Raw genomic sequence first — 16,605 nt, forward strand, 5'->3', positions numbered from 1 at the left:
GGGGTGAGTAATAAATGACAGAATTTTCATTTTAGGGGGAATCTTCCCTTTAAGAAATCGTCTTTTTCTTTGTTAATATTGGGTGTCAGTAGTGTGTTAGTACACAACATTAGCTGCACATGCGCTATAAATGTCATAGCATAACAGCACAGGCAGATCGTTTAATCATTACAGGTGTGGACCTGTGGGAAATCCCATTTAATTGTTTTTATGAACTGTCATGTGTCTCTCTGATTCATTCAGAGACATGCATATTCTGCAATGGTTTGTACTGCTGTTGCATTGCCTTATCTAACAGTGGTTGTCACAAATAATTAAACTTTGAGTATTTCTGCTTAAATCCCAATTCAAAATACTTCACACAGAAATTGTCATTTACTAACTCCGATGTAATTCCAAACCTGTATGACTGACTTTCTTCTGCGAAAGAAGATATTTTGAAGAATATTGGTAACCAAATAGTTTTGGTTTCCACCGACTTCTATTCTACAGACAGGAAGAAAGAAAGAAAAAACGCTGAGACATTTCTCAAAATATCTTTTGTTTCACAAAAGTAAGAAAAGTCATACAGGTTTGGAACAACATGAGGGTGAGTAAACTATTAAATAATTTTCATTTTTGGGTGAACTTTCCTTTTAAACATACCTACAAGAATCATCAAGCCACACAGTCATGGTGAAATTATTTTAATGTAAAATGTGTTCTGTTGCTAAAAACAATAGCTTTGTTTACCATACAGCAATTAAATAATTGCCCATTAGCAGCAGATTTTGGAGTATGTTAAACTATATATTGGTACAGAATCCCTCCCATCATGAGTCACTGCCTTCCTGATGACATCATCAGCCCCCCTATTCCTGTTTAACAGCTGTAATGGATATGCTGCTCTTGTGGAGCCGGATGCTGAGGCGGACCCACTCTCCTCTGCTGACCGCCAGTGGTTGCTGGAGGACCACCGCCGCCTGCTTCCAGTGAGAGTCCTCACTGAAGGTGCTGACGCTCTGCTCAGAGTCCAGATGGATCTGGTACCAGAAGGGAATGGCAGTCACCTTGCCTGAGGTGCTGACCTGCACCTAACAAATGCAAAATAATAAAAAGCAGCTTAATAGGAAGTTATGGGGCCTATAGGGGGATTCAAAATGACTTACAATTAGATAAAGAGTTTTTTGAGTTTTAAAATAAGCTAAAGCAACCAAGTATCAATATATTTCTTGTTTTAATTCACCCCCTCCACAACTGTTTGTTTCCTCTGAAGACACAGGGTTCGCTTGGTCCCCCAACTTTTTCTAGACTTGGAAGTCACATAAATTAATAAAAAAAAAAAATGAAAATGCCTTAGGAAATTTTATAATTAATATATATATTTTTTTCCTTTTTTTTTTAAGATCTTTATCCATAAATCACAATGATGAGAAATGCTAATTAATTTATAGTATTTATAAATATACTGAATATTATTATATTATATTATTATATTTAATATTATTATATTTTTCAGTTTTCATTTTAGTTTAGTTTAAAATGTTAGTTTTAGTAATTTTACTACATCCAATATTTCGTATTTTATTTTATTTCAATTAATAAAAATTATTTTAGTTAAAAATAACAACACCTCAATAGAGGGAACCCAAAACTCACTTTGACTTCTTTGTCGGTGTAATTGGCAGTGTTGTTCATGAGGTCTAGTGCGAAGAGTTCTACTGGTTCACTAAGATGTGTACATTCAAGGGTGGACAGGTCCAAAAACATATGAACAGGTACCTGAGGGAGAAAACGCACATTACAGAGACATTTTATCAAATTTACAGAAAACCACATCATGTACGTTATTGAATTTCTCTCAGAGCTGAATTATCAGAACACCCCAGTCCATACACAGCTTTAATACAATAGGGCATGAAATGGAAAATGTGATCTTTGATAAGCTAATAATCTTTCATATCTCACTAATTTTACAACATAAACATGACATTGATTGGACAATATTCCATATATCAGCTTTACAATAAACCACAAAGCAGGGTTGTTTCTGGTCATTTTGGTGCCAAAGGTGGGAAATTTAACATGCACACTGTGATTCAATTCAATAAAACCTAAAAAAAAAACAGCAAAGACCCCATTTTGGCATCTGCACTAGATTGTGCCCTTGAGTTTGCAGGTCAAAGTCGAGTAAACTGAATGCAAACATTACACAATTAGGAGCAGTCATGGCCAAATGGTATTTTTAAAAGAAGACTCTTATGTTTACCAAGGCTGCATTTATTTGACACGAAAACAAATTAATATAATTGTGAAAAATAATTGTAAAAAATAAATAAATAATTGTAAACAACAATTGTAAAATATTTGTAGAGTTTAAAATAATGATTCTATTTGAATATATTTTAAAATGTAATGCATTCCTGTGATGCCAAAACTGAATATGAAATAATTAATAAAATATTATGATTGATAATTAATGACTCTGATGCTTATGTCATGCACTTCCAATTCTGCACAAAGACAAGATGTTATGATGGAGATGGGCAAAGCCAGCATTTCCATTTTCACCCTCTCCTTTAAGTTTTAAATAAAGCATTTTCAAATTACTGGTTTGTAAATTAGATTTGTATAATGAATCAGATTTGGTTGCAATGTAAACAAAGTCTGCATTACATTGAACGTCAAAATACCAGAGATCATTTCAGAGCAAATATGGGACCTCATACACAAAGTCAAGAGATGAATAGTGAGCACAGCATTCACAGAGCTATTAAAGAACATACTGTGAATTGATTGATGAATGGAGCGATGTTGAACCCAAGAGTCGGCTCTGTTCCCTGAACGGCGCTTTCCAGAAGCAGCGTGTCTGACTCAACAAGCATACCGTGGATCACAATGCGCTCTGGAAAAATCTGTCCACCGTCCTCCAACAAGCACCTGGAATGTTTACAAGAAGAACTGTAAGCCAACCTAAAGAAAATAACAAACCATAGTATGTTTAACACTCTTACCTAGCTAACGTTGCTTTCTCCAACAGTTTCTGTCTAATAAGGCCGCAAGTCTCTATGCAGTCTAGTATGATGGCGCTCCAGAGCTTCTCGATGGATGGCCGCTGAAGAACTGCAGAATCGTCCTCTACGTGACTCAACCAGAACTCTAGTGCACTTTCAAGCACACCATTTTCTTTGGCCAGCAGTCTCAGCATAGTCTGGTGATGTTCCTTCTCAACTGAGCTGTAGGCTTGAACCAATCTAGAGCTGTTTTGTTTATCTTCACTTGAATCGGAGTCTAACTGGGCTGCCATCAAAGAGAGCACAGAAAAGCCCTCAGAGACATCAAGCACATAGATTGGGTCAAGCTCTGTGTCTGACTCCTGTGACCTCCTAGCCGACTTCAGAGAAACTAAAAGTTTGCTCATGGCCTTCTGGAAGCTGTTATGATACGCCATGTTATTGAGGAGGGCGATCTCTGAGGACTCCAGCATAAAAGCGCAAGGTTTCTCCTGGGTGGTTTGAAGGCCAGCCAGAGCACTGCACAGCTCTGACTCGGGGTTTGCATTGAGGATTTTGGGAGGTCCTTTAGTTGCATTGTCCATTTGAAATGTGTGTCCGTCTCTTACGATAGCAATGCAGCACAGCCTCAGATAAGAGTCCTTACAGGAAACTTCCACCAGTATTTCATCACCACATTTCACAGTGTCTGAGGGACGACATGAATTGATTTATTTAACGCCATACCACCATAAAAGGCTATATTCATGGAAAACTAAAGAGTTTTAAAATCTACAATACTCACAATGAGGGACAACATGAATTAAAGTCCATTCATTAGGTGTGTTTGACACAGACCGATCGCTGTATGACATCAAAGTACAGTGAGAGTGATTCGGTCTGCTCTCAAATCGCTCTCACAGTACTTAGATGTCATACATCGATTGGTCTGTGCAGCGCCACTTCAAGTCGAGCACACCTATTATTCACGAGTTCACACTAACAAATAAGTCAGATAGAATAAATGCGTATTTGGCGTGCTGTCCGAGGAGAGGGCTCCGGGCTCGGTATTCGGCCCGAACCCAGAGTACTCCCCCCGTATTCCTGGCTGTGAAAGAACAAGCCAAGAGTGAGGAGTCGGGGTGGTGGAGGGATGCTGAAAACTGTCAAGGAATGTTAGGTGAGTTGACAGAGTGAATACTGTATATATGCTTCCTCTCATGCTGATAGGGTAAACGTTGATTGGATTGATTATTTGAACGTGCTCCTCCCGAACTTTGTTTATGAAACATCATTTATTCAAAAAAGCTATTAACATTAGAACTGGCTGTAGATAAACCTTTAATCTTCTTCACTAAATAGGACTAAACACTATCTTGCGGTTTCATAGAAAAGGGTTAAGTTAGTCCCAGACTAAAACTTAATTTTAATCTTAAAGTCTTAATATGCACACCAGTAAGGTTTTTTTTTTTTTTTTGCTAAGACATGCTTATAAAAGCTACTTAAATGTCATAATTGAACTAAGGCCTAATCCTGGCTTAATCTAAACCCTGTTTGTGAAACCAGGCCTTGATCTTATGCAAATATCATACGCAAATAAACAGCTATGTATTAGTTTCAACCTCATGTGATGCATATTGAACACAAAAAAAAACATTGTGCTGGATGAAATCATCAGTTCCGGGAAAATATATATATATATATATATATATATATATATATATATATATATATATATATATATATATATATATATATATATATATATATATATATATATATATATATATATATATATATTTAGAGAATTCTGAATATTCATTATAAAAAGGCTTCAAAACCACTGCTCTAGAGTCGTGGTCCTCTTTACAATATTCTCTATATTTTTCAATAAATAGGCAGCAGTTCTTACTGAATGGAGTCTGCACTGGATAGATGGCCTGCTCCCAGCATGTGTCTTCCTGTGGGCCAGTGGAAAGGTGGTTGTCCTGGTCCAGGTGTAGCTGAAACCATACTGCCAGAGCATCAAGAATGCCCTCCCGAGTCACACACAGCCGCATCTGCATCACCTCTCTGGAGCAAAGACCCTCCAGCTCCTGCAACACAGAGAATGCTCATGTCACTTTAGGTATTTCAGTAGTGTCGTTTCTCTACCATTTGCCTAATGGTCACAGCATGTCTCTGTTGCACTACAGGTAAGATTTTTAAATGTTAAATGTTTTTGAAACAAGTCACCCAAGCTGCATTTATTTAAAAATAAATAAAAAAATACAGTAATAACAGTTTAAAAGAGTACAATTTAAAATGTTTTTTTTTTTCTATGTGAATATGTTTTAAAGTGTAATTTATTCCTGTGATGGTAAAGCTGAATTTTCAGCATCATTACTCCAGTCTTCAGTGTCGCATGATCCTTCAAAATCATTCTAATATGCCGATTTGCTGCTGAAGAAACTATATATACAGTATGTTCAAAATAACAGCATTTATTTTAATTTATTTTAATTATTTTATAACATTGTAGGTGTTGTTACTGTCACTTTTGATCAGTTTAATGCATCCTTGCAGAATAAAAGTATTAATTTCTTAGAACAACATTGTGACCTGAGATTTGTTTTATTATCAAAATAAAATTTTAGTTCAACACCCTACTGCTAAATACATGGCTCTGTATGTTGACTGAGTTCAATACCTGCACATTATTGAAGTCTATGTCCAGAGCTGTGAAAGGCTGTGTGAGCTGAGTGTATCCTCCACGCAGGCGGCTCAGTCTTTCAGTGGTGTAGGGCTCTGTGCTGTCCTCACTATCAGCAAAACAGCTAACAGGACTATAGATCTGTCCTACAACAGACAGATCCAAGCCTCCCAATGAAGACACACACAGCCTGCAGAGGGTTGAGTGGATGGTTAAGATGTGCAATGCTTTTAGTAATTCAGTCACTGAATGTTCATTGTATTCTTTCTAAGATCATACTCTCTAGAGCCTGCTTCTTTGATGACAGCGTTTATATTTTACCTTTAACGGTTTAAAAAGAAATCTATTATAAACGTACACATTTACAATGTGTCATCTATGCATGAGCAGCTTTAGTCACTCACCTGTGGTGTCTCCGGATCTCATGGCACTGCACAGCGACTCCAAACACAGTTGCGCCGGCAGGTATTACCCGGCCCGTTTGCGAGGGACTGGACAAGGGTTCTCGAAAGTTCTGTTGAGATGATTTAATTATTATTTAAAATTATGAATCACTAAGGTTTTTCTTTTAAATTCAAAGTGTATGAATTTAGGGTCCAATTCTCACTATGAACTAGTTGCTTATTAGCATGCAAATTACTAGGATATTGGCTGTTTATTAGTAAAGAACATATTAATGCCTTATTCTGCATTACTATATTCTGCATCCTTTAATCCTACCCAATACCTACACTTAACTACCTTAATAACTATTAATAAGCAGTTATTAGAGGTTTATTGAGGCAAAGGTCGTAGTTAATAGTGAGAATTGAACCGTAAACTAAAGTGTGACCATATAAATTTGAAACAAAATGTAATATTAACAATATGTATCAATTCATACATGTTTGAATCCGCCACGAAAAACAAAAACACGTAATTGTGATTATTTCTCTCACCATTCGGACTTTTTTTATCTTGCAATTGCGCTTTTACATTTCACGATTCTGAGAATTTTCTAATAATTGCGTAATATAAACTCACAATTTTTACTTTTTTTCAGAATTGCTTAAAGGGGTGGTTGATTATGATTTCTCTTTTCTAACTTTAGTTAGTGTGTAATGTTGCTGTTTGAGCATAAACAACATTTGCAAAGTTACAATGCTCAAAGTTCAAAGCAAAGGGAGATAATTCCTTTTGTTTGAGAAAATTGTTTGAATCTGTTTGAAAATTGTGAATCTGAAGAAATTGTTTTGTTAAGGACTACAACAAACGGCTGGTAGGGACTACACGACATTCCTCCCGGGTTAGTGACATCATCAACCCTAGAATTTACATAAACCCCGCCTTGTGAACGCGATTTATAGATTATCATGACAGAATATGCTAATCAATGACTAGAAGATAACTACACATAAGCTACATAAATTAATCAACTAACCATTCAGAAACGTCCTGTTGCATTCTACATGTTGTCACTTCTTCTTGAGTCTCTCCATCAATGTCTGACTCCGGTTTGAACATAAAAGGCTAAAAGTTTTTTTGAAATTTTCAGTGCATGTCTGTGTGAGGTAAAAGGACACAAGCTGTTGTAACTCTGCCCCCTATGCTGTGAGCAGCAGCTCACTTGCATTTAAAGGGACAGACACAAAAACGGTGCGTTTTTGCTCACCCTCAAAAAGTTTAACATGCTATATACAAATATTTGTGGGGTATTTTGAGCTAAAACTTCACATAAACACTAGGGGACATCAGAGACTTATTTTACATCTTGTGAAAAAGGCATTATACCACCCCTTTAATATAAACAGTAAACACTTCATTCTCTGGGTCAGTATTTTTTCCTCAGAACTGAGAAAATAATTGCAAGGAAAAAGCTGATGCTTAATATTCTTAATTGCGAGTTAAAATCTTGCAATTCTGACTTTATTTCTCACAATTGTGGGTTTATATCTCGCAATTCTGAGAAAAAAAGTCAGAATTGAGAGATGCTTCCATAATCAATTTTTGGATCAGTGGAAGAGCTAATTAAAAAAAAAAATCCTTAATGTTGAGCTCTGTTATGGTACCATGTTGATTTTAAAACAGAGTCACAAACATGTTAAAACACATGCATGTGTCTCGGGTAGTCACTAGGTGTCCCTGTTGACTAAATCTCTGATAACGATACTTAAAAAGCTTAACATATTTAAAGTAAGGATTTAGAAGAAATAATCTAGTGCTAGGACAGCAAAGTATGAATTTTGCCAAGATTGCCATTAAGACAAACAGAGACAAAAATCTCTTAGTCACTGACCACGGCCGGATAAACATTGGATCAGACAGGATAAAGTAATTTGTATAAAAGGATTACACTATAATCAGAGTTTAGTTTGAGGCATCATGTGACCCCACTGTAGGTTTGCTGATCAGAACAATCAATACTGCATACATATAGTGAAATCACTGAGAAAATGACTTACAGGTGGAGGTAAGAGTAGGTGCTTCCATGCATGGATCAGACTCTCAATGATGCCCTCACCAAACAGCCCTGCATCTACTGTCTCTGTTACAACCAGAGACACTCTAATGAAAGGAATATAATACAGGTCAACACACTCTTGTTATCTTCAGTGGTTACCATAGCGAGCTGTTTATATGATTGAAAAGTTTAATTAAAAACAAAAATGCAATGCACTCTGCAGCCAAAAACATTTATGGATTTTTATTTTATTTTTTATTTTTTACTTTAAATTCAAATAAGTCAGTCAGAATTTGCTTTTCGTCAATGCAATATTTTACACATAATACATGAGATTTTTAGTATTTAATTTACAATTTAGTAAAAGTTACAAGTTTCACATTAAATTGTAAACATTATTTTCATCAGACAATCCTGAAAATTAAAATGTAGCACAGTTTCCACCAAAAATATTATCAAAAATATTTTCAACATTGAAACTGAGAAGAAATGTTTCTTGAGCAGCAAATCAGCATTTAATATGATTTCTTAAGGATCATGTGACACTGAAGACTGAAGTAATGAATAGCCATTGTGTGCATAAGAGGCTTCTTTCAAAAACGTTTAAAAATCCGACTGGTGGGATTTATGTTTGCAAAAAACACAGATGGTTATTTTTCCAGCTTAAAACCATGTCAATACATATCTGGTAAACTGTATAAAGAGATTCTTTACCTATTTGGAATGTCTTTTGGAATTTCCATGTCCAGAGACTTCAGGTGAACAATCTTGATGCTATCTGCCATCCCATTGGCTGAGAGCACCTCGCATGCCAGCTCGTACATTGTCTTTGACAGCTCACAGGCATAGACCTCAGCAGCGCCTGCCATCTTTGCACACATTCTAACATACCAACCGAACAGCGTCAAACCACACTCACCACTGTATAGCAGTTGTAGCAGACGTTTGTTAAATAACAATGTTATGTAATAGTTTCTAAAAAATCTTACCCAAGGATACCGGTGCCAGTTCCGATGTCCAGAACCGAGCTGCATCCTCCCTCAACAGCTTTCTTAATAGCCAACTGGTACTTGTGGTTCCGCCCATGGTCGTTGAGCATTAAGAAGTGCCAACGTTCCACCAACCAGTTTGCAACACGGTAAAAGTTCTCCTTCGCCTCTGGGAAGTCTGGTCGGAGTTTAAGGGCTTTGTAAAAATGCCCAGCAGCCTCATCCCGAAATCCCATTCTGAAACAAAAGAAACCAATCCAACAATTGACTATGTTTGATTTATGTTTGTAAATGAACGACACGGTCCACCATTCAAATGTTTGGGGTCATTTTTTTTTTTTTTTTTCTGAAAGAAATACTTTTATTCTTTAAGGATGTTTCTGTTACAAAAAAAAAACATGGAATATATATATATAAATTCCAAATAAATTAACCAAGTTTCTATTTCTACAAACTAAATTAAATTTCAATTAATAAGAAATTAAACTTTCTAATTAAAATGTACATTTTCCTATTTATAAAAAAAGTATCTCGGCTACCAAAAATATTTAGCGGAACAACTGTTTTCAACATTTATAATAAAAATATTTCTAGAGCACCAAATCAGCATATTAGAATTAAGTTACACTTTATTTTAAGGTGACGTAGTTACATTGCACTTACTCAAATAAGTACTGAGTAATATTAATTAACTACATGTACTTACTATACAGTTAGGGTTTGGTTTAGGGTTAATTACTTGTAATTATGCAGAATTTACTGTCAAATAATTTTTGACAGTAAATTATGCATTTTTCATCAAATAAATGCAGTCTTGGTGAGAACAAGAGTCCTCTTTCTAAAGTGTTCAAATATGTTACCAACCCTATATTTTAGAATGGTAGTGTATGCATTATACATGTATAAATAAGACATGATTACATAATCTTGAAGAGATAAATGTGACTTTTCTTAGTTCACAAAGACCACTAAATAAATAAATAACCTGAAGAGATGCTCTCCCATACTGTTTACTATAACCTCATCCACTGGAAACAATTCCATAGCTTGTTCATAGCAATCAAAGAGGTCCTGGATGCGTCCAAGAGAGTCCAGCTCATCAGCCCATTTAAACAGAGTGAATCTGAAGGACTCCTGTAAATGAAATAAATAAATAAAAACATTTACAGATTTTGCAAAAGAGGTTCTGAAGCCTGAATAACTTTATCATTCCACCATACATTGCTGCAGTAATCAGACATGAAAACATGGAATAATAATAATAAAAAAATAAAAAAAATCAAACTTACATTTGCAAAGTCTCTTAGAGCTGGGGCAAGGTTTAGAGCCAAAAGATAGTGAACAAAAGCAGTGCCATAGTCCTGACTGAACAGACACTGCTGAGCACTTTCCAGTGATCTAGACACCAGCTCATTTCTCGCAGCATCTTCTCTCTGAGTTTGTCTATGACGCCTCGTCCTCTTTGGTCTTGTAGTGGCATTAGGCATCTTTTCTGCGAATGACAGAGCTAATTATATATCACTTGCTAAAGTTGAAAAACCTGAAAAATAGACCGTTTTTTGGTGGTGGTGGTGGGGGCAATTCCACCATTGTCAAAATATAAATATACAAATGTTTTAGTGTAAAATGTAACACATCTGTGTTTGAGCATATATTTTTTACCCATGAACCCATGTATTAATTATTCACATTTAATCAGACAAATCTGTTCATTCCAAAAATCAGTAGATTCAGCAGATGTAGCAAATGTGATGTGGTTACAACAGAAAAGATTTTCATAAATCAGAATAACAACATTGAATATAATTTTCCCCCACCGAAATAAGAAACCAGAATTATTGCATTTTACAATTTAAAATGCAGATTTCAAGAATTCATTTAACATTTTTTACAGCATTACTTGTCACGTTCAAAATTTGGATTGAAAAGGTAAAGGCTGATTTATGATTCTGTTTACCTTCTTCAGGCTTGCTAGTTGAGATCACGGGGCTGTATATTTATCAACGTCTCTGCGACCCCAGCCTATCGCTGTAATTAAACCCCCAAACTGCGCTTAAAACATATTTTTATATTGCTTTATCTCTAGACGAAAGCTAATACTACTGAAAATCTGCTCCTGTACTGCAGGTCCGTTCAGTACAAGCAGGCGGACGGAAACAACATCCGCTATTTTCGAGTTCCACATAAGATTTACTGACTCTGACCAGCCCATTAGAATTATCGTATTAATAGTTAATTTTTTTGAGAAACCCAAAATTTGATACTTATGCTGAACGATTTATACACCTGGGACAGATGTCAATTTCTACAATAACACTGCCCGCGTCCCAATATTCTCCAAAATATCTCAGTTTTCCAGAGAGCCAAGCGTGATGACGTGCAGTCAAAAAAAAAAAAAAGCCCTGAGTGAGTCCTACACGCGGCGGGAGGAGTCGACTGTCATTCACAGACCAAAAACCTGACTGGACATTATTACCTTTATTTCAACAGATATCCGTGTAGCGTATGACTGTTTTATCTTATCTTGCGGGAGTTTAATCCTGGGACTCACTTAATACACCCAGGAACAAGTTTACTTGCGCGACTTGGAAAGAGTTGTATTACCGAGAGAAGTCCCGACGCGCTTGGTCTTGCTAAAATATACGAGGACGCGTTGGTATATCCTTTTTTACTAACGTTACAGCTTTGCGTTCATTCATAAAAATTTTTATTCATTTGACCAGTTTTTATTCATTCGCTGGTCGCTTTCTAACGGGATTTAAACGCTAGCTAGTCAGTAAACTAGCTGAATCCAGTAAAAATGGGTTTACACCCGTTGGAGTTCAGTGAGTGTTACCTGGACAGTCCTGCTTTCAGAGACAAAATCAAAGCTCATGAAGCAGAGCTGGACAAAACCGGCAGATTTATCAAAGAGCTATATAAAGATGGAAAGAATCTCATCAATGCCACAAAACGTAAGTGTCAAGTCATTTTATCTCTAAAACATGTTAGTGTGTTCAGTCAACATGTGGTCCAGTCCATGTAACTTGAATACAATAGGACAGGTAATATATTATTAACTCAAATCAGGCAGGCAGTTTTTTTTTTTTTTTTTTTTTTTTTCTGTCAAGGTCACTCCTATGTCATTTCTATTTCCACGTATGCACGATACCTGGCTAGAATAGTTTTGCTGGTCTGGAGAGTAAAATTGGTTCATTTGGTGAAATGAGCTTGCGTGGCATAAGATTTGCTGACCTTATCCAGTTTTCTTGAGGTATGATTTACTTGAACTATGTGCAGATCATCAGGTGTCCTAAAAGTCTGCTTTTTGATCTGTTTACATGGTTAAATGGCCACATTACTGAGTTAGTTTCCAGTTACATCAGCAGTTTTGCATCTTCATCTGTAGTTTATCACCTCTGTCATGTGACCCTCCACGTGTAAGGCCTATTGTAAACATTTTATGTCTCTTCCCATTTATGCACTCATTTTTCTAGAGTTTAGGACTGGACAGAACAAATTGGCTAAAAATAAAGCTTGCGTATTGCACCTTGGACGTCCAGGCCTTTTTTGGACTTGTTTGAATTATTAGGATCTGCAGTGTCTGGGTAGACTTATCTTTAAAATGAGTATTTGTTCTGCTGATATCAGTACATTTTTGTTCAAATGAAAAAGAAAGGCCAAAGTTTTTAGGTGCTTGACCGTTTTATGCTGAAGCAAATATTGTCTGAATGTTTCTTTAAGATTATTGTGGCGCGTTCCTCTTTCTTTTTTCAGTCCTATGCATGATGCACAGTTTTGTTTTGTCACAGCTTCCAGATAATGCTGAACTGTAAATATGGCTAAATTAAGATGTGCAGGGCTTCAAGGCAGGCTCATGGTACATAAGCCCACACATCCACTGCCCACATGATAAACACGGCTTGGTTAGCTTAGTATTTGGCTTGAAATATAAAGCAATCACCAACAACCAATAATAACATGCATTTTAGATGAACCAACCATTGGGAGAGGTTGATTTAGGTAGTAACTCATGAGTAAGTCAAGAATAACAAACAAATGTTTTTGTTTTTTTAGCAGTTTTGTCTGCTGTTTTGTTCTCATAATGTTTTGTAATTTTAAGTGCTGCCATTCAGAAGGTATCATGTTCAATTGGTGTCTGTATTTAAAGGCACAGTATCCAAAAAAACATTAGAACAATGTTAGCCATATATTTTGTGTTGACTTGTGTACTTTATCCCAAATGTTTACAACAATGTTTAAAATCTAGAGAAAAAAGCTATTTTAACCAGTGTAACATGTCATTGCGTCGCCTGCCAATGACATCATATTATCTGCGTTACCCTCGATTTCCGTTTTTACTTCGTAGAAACCATGGAAACAGCAAAGACGCTTTATACGTGTTTTAGACAGGAGAGCAAATGTTTGGACACCTTTGTCGATAGAAAACAAATCATTGTTATATAGCCTAGCTCAACATGGTTAGTCATGTTAGTCATGTTTTTTTTTTTTTTTTACCGCAAGTAACATGTTTGCACCCAAAAAGTAAATCAGACAGCACTTTTTTTTATTAATATGATATTCTCATATCTAGCTACTAGTCACGAGATAACGCACAGTAATGTTATAACACAACTGTCAACACATCCATATGTATTTTTAGTATGATTGTTTTCACCAAGTAAAACAGTGCTGTGTTACCCTGCAATTTTAATTAATCAAATAAAGTGACCTGAATGAGTAGTAATTCAGCACTTGCATCTATTTCAATAGAATGGAATAAAATAATGTGAATTTAAGTGATCAAACGTTATTATTAGGCCTAAATCATGTTATTATTAAATATGTTAGGCTATGCTTGGTGGTCCCCTCAAAGTTGCATTGGATTTTGTCCTTAGCATAAAGTTTGAGAGATCGTCTGCTGTTTTCCATGTCCGTAGAGTTTAACCCACGAGTAATAGTGTGGAGTAAATAGGCTAGCTATAATCTGTGTGTACACAGATTTTGTAAATTTTGTTATTTTCCGTGCCTTCGGCCAATCAGCGTACAGTAACATTACTGGTAGTTCATGTTGTGCTGGGATAGACCCTACTCTGAAGTAGGAGCTAATTTAGTTCCCCCCAAAAGGCGTTCCTAGAACTACAATCATTCCCAGTTCCTGTGGTGCGAACACAACAAAAACCGGGTACTACGGCCCGGTGTGAAAGCCCCTTTTGTTGGTCACTTTACTGTCTAACACATGACATTTATGACATTTATTCTTATGTTTTGTTGGCAACAAAATAATGTGACACCAATTTTGGCATGGCTGAATATTATAGAAGCAGTTGGTCGCCATGTTAGCAGAGTTTAACTTGGCATACATGCATGTTTTGATTCACTTTTCACTGGCATTTGACTTTCTGAAGCAGGATGTACCCAGAGTATTTCTTAATGTTGTAGTGGTTGGCTTTGTCCCAGTTCTCACTGCTCAATTGACTTCTTCATTATTGTCTTGTGTATGCCCATGCAGTGACCTAACAGCATTTTACAGCAAAACTGGTCAATTACCTCATGGTCATGAACCGAGAATCCTTGCAGGGGACTCTAATAAAACTTAAAAATGTGAATGCCCTACATATTGTATAGTGTACTATAAGGCGTGTCAAATGTTGATAAGGTCAAATGCCTCACAATCATCATAATATTTCATAAAGACTACAAAAAGCTTCTTAAGAAAAAGTTTCTTAAAAGGCATCGTATCATTCTTTAAAATTACTTTCAAGTGTCATCTTAAACAGAATTGGCTGTGTCCCCGAGGCAAATAACTATGAAAGAGCCCAGTTCTTCAGCTTTTGCTTGTTTTTCTTGTGGTTGTGAAATCAACCAAATTGATTGTCTTATGCTGAAATTCATACATGTTTGGGGATGACATTGATAGTGACCATTTAGTGCAGTAGGACTGATTTTCAGCAATGGAATCAGAGCTTGTTTTTTTTTTGTTTTGTTTTTTTAAAGGATGTAGTTCACTCAAAATTGAATTCCTTTCTGTTTAAATTCTTTCTTTCTTTTACTTACCCTCACACTGTTCCAAACCCATAGGACTTTTCTTTATCTTTGAAAAACAAGTTAAGATATTTTTAACGAAACCCAAGAGACTTCTGTCACACTATTGAAAGTCCACAGAAAACTTTGACACTTCAAATGGTTAATAAAGACAAAAAAAAGGAATCCATAATGAATTGAGCGGTCTTCTGAAGAGACATGATCACTTTAGATAATAAACCGATTTAATTTAGGCTTTTATTCACATATAAACATTGATTAATGCACATAGAGCACACCAAACCTCATTGGTTCTTGCTTAATATAAAAACGTGCTTTCATGAAATGAGAGAACAAATCACATTGGTTCTCATGTATCAAGCAAGCACTGTTGAACTTCTATTGCTTCATTTGATTGCGCTATATGTACGTGTGACATGTTATGTTGCAAAAATTCTGAATTAAATTTGTTCATCATAAATATAATGCCACTTAATAAGACTAGAATCCACAAATGAATCTACATAGTCTACAACTAGGAAAGTTTTACTATAACAAATTTTTCCACCTTTTGGAAGTCTGGGAGGATGTATTCTGCCATGGAATCCTTGATTCAGAGAGACGTGTGACAACCAGGCGGTCAGCTGCTGTGGAACAGGAATCCCTCGGTGGATGAGACGGACTCAGAGGATGCGCTCCTGTTTTTGTCCGTTTCCTCTGCAGAGCGGCCAGTCTTTGTCACACAACCTCTTGACCTGTCCTCGTATCCTCCCCTCTCCCCAGGGGAGATGTGATCCTTGTTCGTCACTGTTCATAGGAAACAAATAGAATACATGCATGCATCAGCTTCTGCAGGATTTGTTTTCACTCTGCTGAAACGTTAACATTATTTCCACATTTCAGGATACTGGAAGCATAAAGCTGTACACTGAAATGTCTTTAAAGCAAAGCAAAACAAATAGGTAGTTTAGTCCTCCACTCTCTGCATGTCACGTTTTACGTTTTGTCTGTGAGATGTTCTCAACTCTTGCCAAGGATTCAGTTTGGCAAAAGTCTCACAGTAATCTATCTCAATGCATTGTCAGGAAACATCGTCATAATAATGAATTAAAACAGAATTGAAGTGGATGTGAGATCATGGAAGAGGAAAGTTTACTTTTAGGAAAAGAAATTAGTGAAATTAGCTTCATGTGTTGTGCAGATGCTGTGCCAGAACAGTAAAGTTTTATTTTAGCCACATTATTTTATTTTACTTTACCAACATTATGAATGAAACTTACTTGACACTTGAACAGTTGCTATATCAACATCTTAGCGAAGAGAATACGCTTAAATAATGTATAGTTATTTAAAGGGGAAATTTACTTTTACATGTTGTTTGAACATAAATGTGTGTCGGCAGTGTGTACACAACCACCCTAGAATGGTAAAAATTCTCAAGTTACCTAAAATCGTTCATGTTGGCTCTAACCATTTTACACCAGACTGATTTGTGAATGAGGGTCAATG

At 36.1% G+C, this 16,605-nt stretch overlaps 3 protein-coding genes across 7 annotated transcripts in view; 2 read left to right on the top strand and 1 right to left on the bottom strand.

The window, feature by feature from the left end:
• The window catches only part of tmem184c (transmembrane protein 184C), a 10,768-nt gene extending 10,009 nt beyond the window's left edge, over window positions 1-759 (top strand). For both annotated transcript variants that reach the window (XM_081362070.1, XM_081362069.1), the window contains exon 10: window positions 1-759. This exon is cut by the window's left edge and continues 1,663 nt beyond it. The gene's annotated coding sequence lies outside the window, so the exon portion shown is untranslated.
• Window positions 377-15,903, bottom strand: prmt9 (protein arginine methyltransferase 9). 2 transcript variants are annotated; one of them, XM_081362065.1, is made up of 13 exons: window positions 15,665-15,903; window positions 10,383-10,585; window positions 10,079-10,227; window positions 9,094-9,330; window positions 8,819-8,986; window positions 8,106-8,208; window positions 6,069-6,178; window positions 5,662-5,854; window positions 4,885-5,068; window positions 2,994-3,681; window positions 2,766-2,919; window positions 1,639-1,761; window positions 377-1,073 (listed from the first exon to the last, which is right to left on the bottom strand). In XM_081362065.1, the coding sequence occupies exons 2-13, from the start codon at window positions 10,578-10,580 to the stop codon at window positions 852-854; spliced, it is 2,529 nt and encodes an 842-aa protein (XP_081218191.1). In that variant the 5' UTR covers window positions 10,581-10,585; window positions 15,665-15,903; the 3' UTR covers window positions 377-851. The 2 variants fall into 2 exon arrangements, with proteins under 2 accessions (XP_081218191.1, XP_081218190.1); XM_081362064.1 differs by lacking the exon at window positions 15,665-15,903 and adding an exon at window positions 11,051-11,501.
• Window positions 11,219-16,605, top strand: part of arhgap10 (Rho GTPase activating protein 10) — an 87,777-nt gene continuing 82,390 nt past the window's right edge. For 2 of the 3 annotated variants that reach the window (XM_081362067.1, XM_081362068.1), the window contains exon 1: window positions 11,452-12,047. In XM_081362067.1, coding sequence (XP_081218193.1) covers window positions 11,894-12,047 — 154 coding nt within the window. In that variant the 5' untranslated portion in view covers window positions 11,452-11,893. Of the gene's footprint in view, window positions 12,048-16,605 lie in introns of all 3 variants that reach the window. The other variant, XM_081362066.1, reaches the window with a different exon arrangement.

Source organism: Scardinius erythrophthalmus, assembly GCF_964197995.2.
Source record: "Scardinius erythrophthalmus genome assembly, chromosome: 3".
NCBI classification, from domain to species: Eukaryota; Metazoa; Chordata; class Actinopteri; order Cypriniformes; family Leuciscidae; genus Scardinius; species Scardinius erythrophthalmus.